Source organism: Malurus melanocephalus, unplaced genomic scaffold (genome assembly GCF_030028575.1).
Source record: "Malurus melanocephalus ecotype Western Australia unplaced genomic scaffold, MMel_1.1 scaffold_251, whole genome shotgun sequence".
Taxonomy (NCBI): domain Eukaryota; kingdom Metazoa; phylum Chordata; class Aves; order Passeriformes; family Maluridae; genus Malurus; species Malurus melanocephalus.
This window is the reverse complement of record NW_026623483.1, coordinates 870,982-886,735: the sequence shown is the minus strand read 5'-3', so window position 1 is coordinate 886,735 and position 15,754 is coordinate 870,982. Positions and strand designations below refer to the sequence as shown.

The following is a 15,754-nucleotide window of genomic DNA, read 5'->3' as shown; positions in this document are numbered from 1 at the left end:
ACCTGCCACTGGAAATACCTGTCTGGTGCCCAGCACCCATCCTCGTGGAGATGGCCGAACCTCCGGGGTCTCTTGGGGACCGTCTCCTCCACCAAGCACGMGCTGTTCCCGGCTGGCACAGCCCCAGCTGTGTCCTGGGAGCCGTGGGGCAGACACTGCTGGCTGCAGGACACCCGAGGCTCTGCTACCTGGGAATGCCTGCCCTGATCCAGCTGGGCTCCCACTGCAGCTTCTGGGCTTTCCCTGGCCCTGTCCGTGAGCAGGGATGTGCCCGTGTCCTTGCTGTGCATGGCTCCGAGGGAGCAGAGAGAGCTGCCCATGGGGTCCTCAGCGTCCACAGGCCAGCATGACTCCCTGAGCCTCTGGGAGGGATGGAGGCTGCCAGGAGTGACGCTCTGAGAGTGGGGCAGGAACTTGGAGGGAAGGAAGGATCTTGGAAGTGGGAGGATGTCCAAGGGCTGGGGGTTGTGCGAGGGAATGGAGGGTGTTGGGAGGATCTCAGAGGGGCACGGGTTCTCTGCAAGGGGGAGAAGGGAGGGAGGAGCTGGAAGGAGGGAGGTGGTCGAGGGCAGCAAGGTTCTTGGGGGTTGGAGGCCGTCAGAGGCAGCRGAGGCTCCTGGAACGATGGTGGCTCTCTGACGGTCTGAGGTTCCTGGATGCMTGGAGGATCTGCGGTGGAATGGCATCCTTGAAGGTCTGGAGGCTCTCCCAGGGATGGCCATTCTCGCAGGGAGCAGTTGGGTGAGCCACAGCACGCTGGGTGGTTTCTTCAGCAGCTCCTTCAGCCATGCCCTCAGCGCCTGCCACATCCCAGCATCGAGCGCTGTGGATGTCCCGTCCGGAGCCCACGGCAGCAGCAGCAGCTCCTGCAGCTCCTTGGCCATGCTCACRCAGGGGCTGCAGCTGCAGGGGCTGCACGGGAGGGCTGGCAGGAGCATCTGGACACTTTGGAGGGATCACCCAAGGCCTGGAGAACCTGGGAGCCACAGGGGCTCCTTGGCTCTTCTGTGGTCCCCAGGCTGGGACCCCGAGGTGCTTTCCCCCTCCTCAGTGTCRCTGCCTGCCACCCCCGTGGTGTCCGGTGGCCAAGGGCCCACCAGGCAGCCCCAGTGGCCAGCAGCAGGACAAGYGCAGTCGCTGGCAGGACACTGACATCGCCCATGGCTCCGAAATGTCCCATCGCAGCTGCACTGGCAGCTGTGGGGGCTGGCCTGGCTTATATAGGGATGGCACGGTGATGTCACAGTGCTGGGCRTGTGATGTCACCTGTGTGATGTCACAGCCCTGCCTGAATGCCAGCGCTCAGCCCTTTGTGACATCAGAGCCCTGCCCGCCTCAGTGATCGGCAGAAGCGGYGCTGCCCTGAAGATGCTCATGGCCAGAAAAAGCCTGGAAGGGAAAATGGGAGCTGAGCCCCTTGCAGTGAGATGTTGCCAGGAGCAAGTGGCACATCAGCATGGATCCTCGGTGCCACCAGTGTCCACMGCAGAGCTCACTGCGGCAATGCCAAGTGCAAACAGCCTCTGCTCTGTGTCTGGGAAAATCCTCCAGAGACAAAGGGAGGAGGAGTTCCCGCATCTCCTGGGAGCTCTCCCAACGTGGCTGTCGAGGGCCAGCMAGAGCTTTTTGTTTGCAGCTCACCAGCTCCTGCAGAGCCTCTGCTCCAAAGAAATCCGCATTTGCCAAGGAGCTGTCACGGTGCTCCCGCTGCTCTTGTTTTGACAGGGACAGGGCTCCTTTCTTCCCAAGAGCGGGCACAGGCTGGCTTTGGATTCAGGCTGGGAATGCTGGGGATCACACAGGGGTGCTTTGGGCTTGCCCTCCTCACGGGCTCAGCAGTGTCCCATGGGACAGTGCATGTTTTCCACTGGGAAGGGAGGGAGGAGTGTTGAAGAGGGAGTGAATGAAACATCTCGAAACATCTCAGCCTTGTGTCTGTTCCTGTTTGTGAGGTGACCATCACCCCCAGAAGAGGACAAGGTTATTTCTACACTGCCTTTTGCATTAAGAGATTTGAACAAACTCCTTTTATTGTGCCCCACCATTCTGGCCCACTATCCCAAGCCTGTCCTCTTGTCAGTGGGAAGCCATTCCTGCTTGGCCTGTTACTGCAGGCCCTTGTCCAAAGTCTCTCTCCAGCTCTTGAAGCCCCTTAGGTACTGGAAAGGGCTCTGGGATCCCCCTGGAGCCTTCTCTTCTCCAGGATGAGCACTCCCAACTCTCCCAGCCTTCCTACATCAGTGACAGGAGTGAGGCAGATGCCCTCACCTTATTTTTAAACTTTTTTTTTTGTAATATAAAATGAGAGGGGCTTGGTGCCTCTGTCTGCCTCTCCTGGAGGAAGATGCCTGGAGCAGGGCAGGCTCAGCCAGAGCTGCCCAGGATTTGCTGGGCTTTCCCAGCTGTGCCCAGTGAGCTCCAACCCAGGCCTGCCCCAGCCTCTCTGCAGAGGAAATTGCACATTTCTTTGGATCCAAAGGAACTAAAGCAAGACAATTTCACCAATCCCCATTGCAGTAAGAAGCTGCAATAGCTGGGGGAGTGTCACCTGAGCATTTCAGATCCCTGAGCTCCTTCATGCTGGGCGAGCCCAGCATAGGAAGGGGGACAAAAGGAATCCCTCCAAGGCTCGCTCTGGTGTAGGTGAAAGCACAGAGAGGGGTGGAGCAGCAGAGAACACCCRAGAGGCAGCAGCCAGTGCTGCTTCAGGAACTGCACCTTCAGCCAGGCTCATCTCTGTGGACTTTATTGTCATTTTCTCATCAGTTCTACAGTACAAAAGCATGCAAAAAATAGCCTCTCTCTTCATGGTACATATTTACAGTGCAACAGCCCTGCGCTGTCACAGTACTGAGAGCATTTACATCATGCTGGAATCATAGCAGAGCACATCCAGGACCAGGGGTTCAACAGCAAGTGTAACAAGAGACTGAAATACCAACAGAACAGGCCTAGAAATCAGAAACAGCAGCAAGATCACGTCACAAAGGATCGGCAGGATACCCTCCAAAGTCGCAATTTATTTTTTCTTGAATTTACAGCATTTTTTTTGGAACACTTGGATTGATGGCTTGTGGTTACTGWCACGGGCTCTGGCAGCAGCAGCAGCTCTGAGCAGACATGGCTTTTGTTCAGGAAGGGAAGGAGCACGGCAGTGGCTGCTGAGCTGCTTTCCTTTCCCCATTCCGTGGAAGGCTGCAATCAGAGCAGCAGGGTCCTGGGATAGTCCAGGTGAATTCAGCCTTGGAGGAACTCAATGAGCATGGACTGGTGTAGGAGGATCAGGGCCAGAAATGAACGCCTTCCACTGCTTTGCTCAGCAAACTCCACAGCAGATGTGCCCTGCTGAAGCCGAGCAGTTTGGCGCCTAAACCGAGTCCTATTTCCACACGAACCCTCCACTCTCTGCTTTCCAATCTCCCTGCTGCACGCCAGAGGTGCTGGAACTCCCCAAGGCATCCCCCAGCACAGCACAGCTCTCCTGCCTTTGGAAATGGAGGGAGATGCCCCTCCCTGGGGAAGCCTGCGTCTCTGAGGGGCTGGGACAAAGCCCCTGGACTGGTGGGACAAAGCTGCTGGGGTTTTGGGCAAGATGGGAGGGGAAGCACTGAGCTGGGGAGAGCAAATGAGCTCCCAGCCACACATGACAAATGGGGAAATTCCCTGYGTGGCAGTGCTGCCAAAGGCTTGGGAACTCAGAGCTGTGCTGAAGGAACATGAAATTTCTCCCAGCAGCTYCTCCTTGCAAGTCTGGCAATAAATAAGGAATGAGATTCCACCCTGGAAGTTGTTTTATCAAGCYRGAGTCTGTTTTGCATGGAGMAGCTGCACTGTCCCCTGCCAGGCTYCCTCWGGAKGCAGACCTACACAAAGTCAGCTTCCCCAGCAGCAGCCCTGATGAAAACCTCATCCATTTGCAAGGGTGACAGTCACTGCAACACATTCCAGCCCAAAGGGTTGAAGACATGGACTGTGCACTCACTGCTCAGTGCAGGACAGAAGAGACTTGACCAGGAGTTTTATTTAGCACTATCCCCTAAAACCAAAGGCCTAGAGCCGTGAATTGAGTAAGACAAAGAAATCTGYCTCCTGAAGATCAAGATGTGCCATTCCCCCAAATGAGAAATTTCCTTCAATGAAATCTTCCCCTTATTGGAGGAGTTTGGAAAAGCTGACCAGATCCAATGGTGGTGTGGGAAAGAGGAGCCCAGCAAACACAGGCCAGAGCATCCTAGTGGTTCAGGAACAGCACAGGTGAGGATTTGGAGGGGAAAAAGAGTACACATCATAGCACGAGTGTGCTACACCAGGTCTGCTCGCTGCTCTGCAGAGCTCATCCTGAACCCCATCTCCTCCATCACAGAGAGGAGCAGACAAATATTTACCCATGCAGCTAAAGAGAACGATTTTACCCAAGAGCTAAAAGCACTGCCTTGGCGGGGATGTTTATTCTCAAACAAATCCTCTCTCTTCAGTCTCTTCTTTTCTTCAGAGCAGAACCAGCCTTGCTCTGAGCTACTCYAACATGCACATAAACAAGCAAGGATTTCAGTAGAGCCTATTTTTGCCTYTCTGAGCATTTCTCCTGCTGCCAGGGCACCTTTTTCATCTCAYGTCATGCAAGTTTTCAGGCTGCTGTTTGTGACAAGATAGGGGTGATTTCTGGGGTATAAAGGAAAGACTGTTGGCAGATTTGCTAAAGAAACAAGGTGTGACATGAGCTCAGAGCTCAGCTGTACAACTCGGGTTGGTTCTTGGACCTGTGGGAACAGCTCCAGGATTTCTTTTAGCTGAAAGGGCAAATATTTCAAAGTAGATTTTGAGATAACCATAAAAAACATCCATTCCCCCTCCAAAACTGAGGCTATGCTTTAGGTGCCACTAGAGGAACATGATATGGAGTTAACTTGTAACTTATCATTAGTTTGGTTGCATTAATTGAGGCTGAGAACAGCYCTTCTGCAGCCTTGTCCCACCAGTTCCCAGGCCTTGGGCATCACTAAAATAACCCCAAATGCCTGGATTAGCCACAGATTAAAAATGTAATACCTAACCCCATATTTAGAGCTCTTTGAGCATGACCCAGGGATGATGATGACCCTTTTCTCACAGGGATAAGGGGTCTTCCTGAGATGTACCCTTGTCCTAGGGTCACTTCCTGGCCCTGCCCTGGGGACACCAACTGGACAAAGATGCCTTTTCAACAAATTGGAGGACAGTTTGCCCAGCCTGGTCCCTGGTGTCCAGCAGGAGCCGGTGGCACCTCAGTACTTTGTCCCAGCACACCTGAACAGTCTTTTCCATTGGCAGAATCCCCTGTGCTCTCAGACTTTTCACTCCATCTCTGGGAACTTAAATCTTCATTACAAGGCAGCAGGATCCAAGCAGAAGGTCCCATGTCCTGGGCTGGGGATGGATCAGGGCATGCTCTTGGTGCAGGACCAGGTTCCTCAGAGGATGCTGAGCTCACAGCTGGTGCAGACACAAACAGGCAGGATTTAGCACCTGAATGCAGCAGTGCAGGGCTCAGGCCCACAGCAGGAACCTTTACAGGATCCAACACCATTGCCAGCTTTCAACATCAAAGGCCTCCTTCATTAAATGCAGCAGCTGCARTGTTATTTCCCATTTTGCCAATATTTACAGGTGAGATGCGAGGCAGAGCCCAGGCTGGTGACTGCTGGGCATCCCACCRAGGTGGCTGAGGATGAGTGAGGGGAGGTGACAGGCTGGGGACAGACAAAAGGCACCAACAGTGAAGCCCAGCTATGAAATGTTGGGAACCACCAAATYAGATTGCAGCAAAGAGAACAGGAACACCAGGATATACCAGTCACTACCAACAACCCTTGTACATGTGGACCCCCACACAAAAAAATGAGGGAACAAAGTCCCAAGTCCTCAGGATTAACCTAAAAACAGACAGTAAGATGATTATGTAGGAACCAAATTTAATCATGTCCTTTCTTAAGTACTATAAAATAAGATTCCAATCCCATTGGCTTCCCAGGGGCATGTTCAGACCCCACAAAGCTCAAGGGAGAATTATGACATATTTTGACAGATGGATGTCATTGGTTTTCACTCTCTGAATGGAAGAGTGAAATTCTTGATTATCCAAACAGTTTGTACAGTCAACAGCCACAGAAATGGCTGTATGTGCCTTTTTATATTTGCCTTTTTAAGTGCAATCTCTCACCTGTTGTCAAACTGTTGAGATGAAGCTTCTAACCCCAAGTTTAGAAGCAATCTATGGATAAAATAGCAGCATCAGCACATGCATAAAAATTATTGTCTTAAAATAAAATTAAAAATTAAAGCTTTAAAAAAAATTCAAAAGATCAAGTTGTGAACTTGTGCTCTGTAGCTTTCTAAAAACCCTCCAACATTTTCCAGCCCAGGAATCTCTCCTAGTTTGGGTCATTTTCAGCAAATTAAAGTTTAAAAGCATCAGGTACACAAGAGATGAGTGAAGAGAAGAAAATGAAATTAAATAAACCCCAAGCCTGCCGCTCTTTTCAGCTGGAGAGCAAGGTCCATGGGTGCAGRAGTGGGTGCAGCTGATGGGGTGCATTCCCAGCTCCTTAGGAAGAGAAGCCCTGGCAGATRTCCCTGGAGCACTAAGCTGTTGTGTGCAGCAGCATATCCCCATGCTCCAGAGCTCTGTGACACTCCAAGGCTCATTGCACATGCAGGGGATACTGAGTGACTCCTCTGCTTTACAGCACTGCCCTGACCAAAGCCATGCTGGGGACAGGACTGACACGGTGCAGAACTGAGGGATAAAGGGAGAAGGGAAAAAAGAGAAAGAAAGGCATAGGGAGGGACAGTGTTCACTCCAACATCAAGATCTCATCCTTATTTAACTGATAACCAAAGAAATTTCGCCATCAACTCCACACCAGGARCAGGACTCCTGATGTACACAAGTGCTTTACCTGTGCATTAAATTAAACAGTTGCYCTCTGACATAAAACCTGGCTCCGATACCATTTTTCTTTCCTGATGCTTGAAACAGAGAACGCAAAACCACAAGGGAAAAGTCTCCAGGGGAAAAGGACCCTTGAGACAAACCCCCATTCCTCGGCCAAGACCCCCAACAGAGCCCCGAGGTGAAGCACAAGTGGAGAGCAAGGCACACATGGAGGAGCCACAGACACCCAGCCCGAGGGGCACGGCCGCGCYGCCCCAGGGCTCGCTCTGCTCCCTGGTGCTGCTCCGATCCTCCCGCCTGGCTCGCTGGCTCCGTCCGTTTCTGGTGGGTGTTGTCTGGTTCTGGTTTTGCTGAACAGGCCCCGGGCTGGGTGATGAGGGTGATGTGCTGCACGACACCACGATGGGCACGACGGCGACAGCTCGCGTGCGGCCAGCCCACGGCAGCCGGGCGGGCTCAGGACGCGGCCTCGTCTTCGCACACGTCGGGCAGCTCCGGGTCCCTGGCTGCTTCTCTGCTCCCTTGTGTTCTACACGGGTGGCAAGGAAATAAAGACATTGTAGGCACAGGGTGTGCTTTTTCCAACCCAGGTCAGCAATATTAATGTTAACAGGGAATAGCAATGACCCAGCCAGTTGTGCAGGTACCAGGTAAACACTTCAGCAATGTCGCAGCACAATGCCCTGCAATGATGTGCAGCCTGGGCCTGGAACTTTCTTGGCCTTTGCTCCCAAAAACTGAGCTCTCCCCTCCCCTGAATGCCCTTCTCCACAAGGAGGTATCTAGTTCTTAGGGAAAGTTTTGCAGACCAGCAACATAGTTTCCAAATTATCTAGTTTGCATTTGGAGACTTCTGGTTTGCTTTTCTTTAATCTGCCTTTTTTATAACGATCACAATGGTGGGTTGATCCCACAATTGCTTCTYCRAAGCCATGCTATAAATGGCAGTTAAACAAAATGTTTCTACCAGAACCCAGTGTGTCCTACACAGAAACTGTGTGATTTCAGTTTCTGTGCGTTTGGCTGATCCCCAAAAGAGCAGTCCCCAAAACCTGAGAGCAGCAGCCCTAGAATTACAGCCAAGGTAACTTACTTGCATTGCACATACACYACAGTAACTTCAGCCCTTTCCTCCTACTCCTGATTTCTGATGTTTTCACATGTAGAAGACTTGAGCTGTACTGCACTCCAGGGCATCCTTGAGGAGCAACACCTCCATCCAGCCCAGCCASCCCCAGCCAGCCTGTGACTGTCACAGTGACTGGATGGAGAAAAGCAGACACCTCCAGGTGCCACCCACAGCAGAAACCAACCACAGGCAGATGACTTCACCTAAAACAGCCATTTCTCCATTATAAAGCAATCCACAACACAAACAAGGTGATAATCTCCAAGCAGCTGTGTCTCCTGGGTGTCCAGGGACCAGCMTGGCTGTATCACAGAATCTTGGAATGGTCTGGTTGGGAAGGAGACCTTGAAGATGCTCCTGYTCCACCCTCTGCCATGGGCAGGGACACCTTCCACTAAATCAGGTTGGTCCAAGCCCTCCAACCTGGCCTTGGACACTTCCAGAGAGGGGCAGYCCCAGCTTCYCTGGGCAATCTGAGAATAGAACCTGCGTGGACAAGCCAGCTCAGCAGTGGAGTGYCAGTGCTCCTGCATGTGCCTGGAGCACACAGCCTTTGGGGACTGTGGGTTTGGGGCTCTGAGGGTATTGTCTGGCTGGGAACAACACAAAGCACACACAGGTGTAACCTGAGTATTGAAGAAACCAGAAATGATCAAAAATCATGTTCCCTTCTCCCTCCGCTTCAGCAAAGCCCTGCAATAATCCTGACCTTGAACCGATGAACCATTTCCCTGCAGGGGAGGCTGATCAACAGCCCTGTCTCCAGTGCCTGTCATCCCCCTCTTCAAATGATTGATCACCTCATTTAGCAGCAGAGGCACTGTTCCGTGGCAGCTTGGCACAGCCTAGCTCCCTGTCGGCACACCCCGCTGATTCTGCTCCTGTTCCYTGTCAGGGGTGTCTTCAATGCTGCCCCACCACCCGCAGCAGCCTCTGCCTCTCTGAGCACCTCATGTCAGGTGAGAGCACCCTCATGGGGGCAAACATCATCCAAAAAGCTGGGGCTGCCCGAGGAGCAGCAGACATCCAGGACCAGAGCCCCACATCTGCACAGGAGCCAGGCTCATCCTGTGAGGCATGAGGCTCCAAGGAGATCTCTAGTAAATAACTCTTGGTGAGAAATAAGAGTATTTCTCCTGCATTTTTTAAGACACAGGGGAGCAAAGCCTGACCTGTGCAATCACCAGGAGAGCACATGGCTGTCACCCACAGCAGCTGTGGGGGGGTCGCAGCGACTCAGGATTCCCACGTGTTTCATGTCCAGTGAGGAATGAGCCTCCCAGCACCRCCCTCCCAAACGCAGGAGCATGAGGCAGGGATGGCACGGGACACCCCACACAGCACACACTCCCCTAGCAAGTGCTTACTTCCTCCACTGAGTCCCCATTCCTTGCAATAATCTGCCCTCATCCAGGCTGCTCAAGTCCCTTCCTCCATGGAAAATGCAGCAGCAGGAGGCAGTGGCACCAGCTGTCCCCGCCGGCGCCACGTCAGTCCCCAGCCGCCTCCGCCTGCCTTCTCCTGGCTATTTTTGGAGAATCTCTGCGAGTCCTTCCTCACTCAGAGCAGGCGGCATCCTGGCTSTGGCTCATCCGTTTGTCTCAGAGCAATAAGCCATGCCAGGCAGAGTCTCCAGAGTGCTGGAGCTGCTCCCCAAGGATAGAGATGTGTGGTTGTTTCCCAGTCTCTCAGCCCAGATCTTCCCAGCCTGGCTGGGAGCTGTGTCCTGCCTAACCCCTGCATCCTAGGACTTCAAAACTGAGATGTTTCTATGGAGCTCATCGTGTTTTGCATTAATGTTATTTTGTTATTTAACGTATATAACTGAACCAGCACTTCCTAGAATGGTCTGTGCAAGTGCTTGGACAAATGACCAGGTTTTGAAGAAGTCCTGGCTGAGGTGGGGTGGTCACATGGAGCAACCAACTTTGCCCAGAGCCATCCCAGTGCTGCACCAGAAGCACAAGGGAGTGGTGGAGCATCTGGGGCAGAGATGGTTCCAGCTCTCTTCTGCATAACTACTAAATAATAAACCCAAATTACAAAGCTCAGCGTTTCTCAAATTCTGTAGCTATTCCCTCCACAAACWTGGGGCTAAGCACCAGTTCCTGCTAACACCCAAATGGCTTTTTTCATCCCTCCCACCCTAAAAGCAGCTGAAATGCCAAAGAATCATAAATAGAAATAATAATAAAAAGCATACATAAACATTAGTGTCACACACAATGACTGCAGTATAACTGTTCCTACAGGAAGGAAGGATGGAACCAAATGCTCTCACTAGCACACAAATCACACAGGCTGAGGAGGGGACACAGGTTTCTACAGCACCCAGGGGAAACACAGACATGGGATTACCTTAAAGATGGATGCAAATTTACAGACGTGTTTAAGAGGAATCTGTCCCTGAGAGCAAAACAATGAGACAAAGGAAGAAAGTGATGATGAACATGATGGCAGCAGCTGAAGTAGCTTGTACTTCTGTGCCTAACCAGCCTAGAGAGGAGAGTGGAATGAGGATGGAACATCAGCCACATTTACCTGGAGGACAGATGAGGACAGGCACTGGAAGCACTGGTACAAACCCACTCCAGCCCCTACCACTGCTGAGAGCTCCAGATGGCTTCCAGCACACTGCTGGTGTCCAACTGTGCCTCCCTGGGCTATGTCATCTGGCATCTCTGGGCTTTGTGTCCTATCAGTTCCTTGTGCCATGGGGCAGAGCCACAGGAGCAGTGTACCCTCACTGGAGGGACCTGCCAGGTCAGTCCAGAGAAAAATCCTGTGCCACAGCCTTGGTCCTGTGAGGATACCTACCTGGTCATGTGGCATGGCTCTTCCTACAAAACCTGCAGTTCTCTCTTTGGGAGGAGCTGTTTCTGCTTCGAGACCTGGGCCAGCCACATTTTTTACCTCCTTTTCCCCCTTGGCATCCTCATGCCTAACCTACATGGTTGGTATGGCCCTAAGAGCAATGACAGCCCTTTTGGCCTCTTTTTGGGAAACAGAGTAGACTTTTTAAAAGCCAAGTGATCCCCCACAGAGGAGCTGACAGCCACATTTCATCAATAGTAATAGCAGCCATAATGGGAAAGTAAATTGGGTCTGTCAAAACACAGCAATTAATTTGATAGGTAGTAGTTGCAATAAATGAGAGCAATAAAATGTGGTGAAGCCAGTGCAGATTCAATTAGGAGAAATGTGGAGCAGGCAGAAGAAATGCAGCAAACACTGCTACCAGAAACCCAGAACTTAGTGTGGCAGGACAGAACTTAGTGTGGCAGGATGTCTTCCCCCCACCCCCCTCTCTCTCTCTCACAAATGCCTGGCATGTGGAAGAGATAACCCAGGCTGGGCCAAAAGGCTCAGTAAGGGCTCCTCTCTTGGTGCCCAACAGTCTGGGGTGTCTGACCAAGAACCAGCATCTTGGTATGGAGAGCAGATATGGGAAGAGATGAAAGAAAATGAGTAACAGTGACCAAAGACTCGGTTTGACACTATAAAAGACACGTGAAGCATCCCAGGGGTAAAAGCCTCCTACACCCCAGAAACGTGTAGGACTTCTTCCCAGAGTTTGGACACAAATTCTGTGATTACTTTCCTGGGAATTGAGGGAAAGGATTCTGAKGTGTGCCCCATCAGCAATCAGATGGTCAGAGACATTGGATGCTAATCTGTACTATTTCTTTGCTAGCTGTAACAATAGGCACCTTTATCAGGTGCTGTATTTTATCTAACAGTAGTTCCTTCTGTTTTATTCCTGTGTAGTAAGCAGTCTGTTTAAAGTCTTATGTCTCTTAATTGTGTGYCTATTAAATAAATAATTAATGTTGTAATAGATCTAATTGGCCATAATTAAAGAACTTGTGAACGAGAATGGGTTTTGGGGTGCTGGCCGTCCCAACAAAGCTACTGCCCTCTGACAGAGGCCTGGGCAGAGGCAGGGATTTATGTAAGCTCCCATCTCCATTTGTAACAGTTAGCTGTGAATTCTGAACTAGGCTTAAATCCTGCTCAGCCTGACTTTTTTATAACGATCACAATGATGGGTTGATCCCATAACTGCTTCTCCAAAGCCMTGCTATAAATGGCAGTTAAACAAAATGTTTCTACCAGAACCCAGTGTGTCCTACACAGAAACTGTGTAATTTCAGTTTCTGTGAGTTTGCCTGATCCCCAAAAGAGCAGTCCCCAAAAACATGAGAGCAGCAGCCTAGAGCTGGAAAAGTAGAAATTATTAGTTGCTTCTGCAGCCATTGGGCTTGAACATGGCCATGGTCTGCAGGATCTGTAAGATTCCATGAATCACTGCCTCTCCTGGGATACCCTGCCTGAAAGGGACACCTCGCCACTGCCCAGCTGACAGGGTGAGGTGACAGCTGGCAGCACTCACACCATTCTAGGTGTGCACAACAAGGACTGCTAAATGAGGCGTCTGCATTTTAGTTCCCCTTCACCTGCTAAGTGTGCCTGYACTGAACATCTGCCTTTTAAACTGCTCAGTGTTGATAAACAGAGCAATAAATAACAGCCAAGAGAGGATTTTGCTTAWTCCAGGTCTAAAGAGTGTTAAAAAGCTTTCTCTCCTCCTAAYAGTAAGAACTGTTTCAAATCAGTGGTGTCTTAATGGTGTCCTCTAAAGGCAGCAGGCTAGAACAGGAAAGCCCTCCTACTACCACAGACATCTGCACTGAGCATTTYCAGGAACAGAGCCCAGCACATTGTGTAGGTAATGCAAGGAGAAATTAAAAAAAGGTTCAGCCACATGATTTAGTATCCCCCTCTCCAAATCCCAGAGAGTGAGCTTGAAGGACAGCTCCATTTAAAGAGTCATCAATTAGGCAAAAGCTMTGGTACCAGAGCTCAGCTCAGCTGCCAGAGGATTTCCTACAGAGTATAWCCTCAGAAATGGCACAGATGTAAGATGCTTGAAACAGCAGCAAGTGGGRCTCTGGCAATTTCACATGCAGCCTAATTAAATAAACTGAATGTGAAACTGGAGTATTCTAATTACTTTCCTTTTTTTCTTCTGTAAAAACACAACAAGTTATTTCCTACCTACAACTAGAAGGAAATGCAATATTACAAAAGCTGATTTATGTCCCTGTAAAGACACTGCCCCTGGGGAGGAGAAGCCCTGTGATGGAGAGCTTGGGAACATGTGGATCATTTTTCTGTCAGCTCCTCATGGGCAGCCACGTGTCCAGAGCAGAGTGATGGCTGCAGGCAGTGCTTTTCTGCCAAGTCCCCCTTCTGGGGTCCCCTGTCCAGYTACTGGGGGTGCTGGACATGCAGAAACTCTGCAGAGCCTTACTACTGCAATATCTGCTCCTGCAGGRTCCTAAAAATTTACAGCAATCCAGACTCACTTGAAATTTATTTTAACTAACACAGTAAGTRTAATGCTATTCATAACATTGGCACTGATGTTAGATTTTATATGTGTTTTAAGGGTGTTTTTCCTAGGGAACAACCCACTATGAATTAAGAAGTGGATGAGCTCRGTGCCTCCTCTGTTTGCCCCTGTGGAAATAACACTGTCATCAAGAGATAACTCACTGAACAATGAACATTTCCCATTTAGCCTCGGTTCACTTGAAATTAATGTCATTAGACCCAACACATCTATTTAAACTTGAAGTTATTTTCATAGATTCAGCCAGTAAAGCATTTTCCAAAGTTTGAAATAATAATCCATATGCCTTAAAAGGAGCATCCCTCCTGCAGTGTTTAATATACAAACCCTTTTTTTGAGAGACTTGCCAAGTATCTTTCTTTTAAACAACAGTTTYGAGATGGGTTTTCAAAGCTCCAGTTGTGCATGAAATAATTTAGGATAAATTCAATTGTTAGWGCCAAAAATTGGCACTGATGGCATGACACTGAGAAATTAAGCCCAGGGATTAGTGCAGTGGAGAACTGGCGCATTCAAAGGCCATTCACATTAATCTTGGATGTTTCYAAGTGCTCACACAACTGGGCAGAGGCCAGCCCAGCACGGCTGCAGCTCCATCCCTGGCCTGGCACGTTTTTGTAAACTAAGGGCACTGGATGCAGCAGCACAGCAGTGGAAATTACTGCTTTAAAAAATAAACCTTTTAGTCTGCACAAGGAGCCTGAATAAAACACAGGGCCAGAACGAGCTGAGATAGGGAAAGATGCTGGGTTTGACTGAGCTGAGAAGAATCTGACTAGCGACTTTAAAAAGGAGACAAAAGTGGAGGCTTACAGCTCATCTTGAAGGCCTAAGAATATTTTACAAAGGACGAGACATTGATAATGTGGCTGATCAGAAGCTTCACAGCCACCTGAGATCAAATGAATTCTTTTTTCTGAGCAAATACTAAAGCACCCAGCTCCAGGCAGGAACCAGCATCAAGGGTCAAGGAGTTTTCCCACCACCTGGGTGAGTTTTCAAGCATCTCAAATGAAGATGGAAGGGAACAGATCCCTTTTGGAAACAGGCTCAGGGTGACCACCTCAAAATAACAATTCAGGTAGGGTTTGAAAAGAAATCCTTCCTTGCTCTGAGTTACCTGCCTGGTATAGTGAGAAGAATAAAATACATTTTTCTTCAAATTTAATAAATGTTCCCCCATTTCAGAGCAGTGCAATGCAGTGACAAGGAATGACAGTGAAGGTATGGGTAGCGACATGTGTCCAATTAGCAGTAACTAATTTGGAAGGCAGTGAGCCAAGGGAAACAAATCAGGGCAAATCCCTAAGCTGGCAAAGGAGCTGTGACTGCCATGCTCCAGATGTGCCCCACAGCAGCACTCATATACAGGGAGTTTAAATGTTAAACTGGTGTCTGGCCATGGACTCCAAGGTAAAATCCTCACTGAAGTCTCCAATACACAATTGGGACCTAAAACATCATCATCCTTAATTGAGCTGAGCCCTTAAATCCCCACACACCTGTGAGAGACAGAGAGACTCCTATAATTGCATTGTCAGTGGTGCAGTGAGACTCAGCATAGCCTCGTGGGAGTCTGCTAGGAATGGTACTGGGATTTTGGGTGGGAAAGAATCATTTTGGGACAACACACCCTTGCTGTCAGCTACAGCCTTATAGATCCTGTGGGGTCACAACTTTATTTATATAAAAATAAATGTCCCACATGAGGCTAATAATCCAGCTGTTATTTACTGGACTGACGGCTCAGAATCCTGGCTCTGAAAGTAATCAGTAGCAAAAATGAGGGGAAAAGAGTAGGAACCAAGTAAAGGACAGAAGAATTTTCTCCCCATCCCTGTARACACCATCATGGTTAAAAACTGTTGATGAATCTATTAGTCATCAACATCTCTATTCCCTTTTTAATCCCAATATAGTAATTTATACCCAACCTCCAAAATAACCCCTTGCAATGTGTTCTACTATTTCATAAGTGACAAAAAACAGTGTGAAAAAGTACTGTGTGTGTTCTCAAGTGAAAAAGCAATTTCAGAGTGTCCTCCTTTCTCTGCCCATGGTGTCTCTGCTTAGACTTGGGCCCCAAATCACAGGTCAAATCCCCCATCTCATTTTGGGTTTAAAAACCACATAAACTGCTCATCTGGTACCATTTTTGTTGTTCACAGAAAGGAGAGAAGAATGAAACCCTTCAATATACAGCTATACTAGACCCTAATTAAAAAGATCTTAGATCACCAATCTCTAATGGGTCTTTGATCACAGCATATTATCA

At 49.5% G+C, this 15,754-nt stretch overlaps 1 protein-coding gene across 1 annotated transcript in view; it reads right to left on the bottom strand.

Moving 5' to 3' along the window:
- Window positions 1–2,733: 2,733 nt before the first annotated feature.
- The window catches only part of CAMKK1 (calcium/calmodulin dependent protein kinase kinase 1), a 92,910-nt gene continuing 79,889 nt past the window's right edge, over window positions 2,734–15,754 (bottom strand). The window contains exon 16 of the mRNA XM_057375492.1: window positions 2,734–7,463. Coding sequence (XP_057231475.1) covers window positions 7,391–7,463 — 73 coding nt within the window. The 3' untranslated portion in view covers window positions 2,734–7,390. The remainder of the gene's footprint in view (window positions 7,464–15,754) is intronic.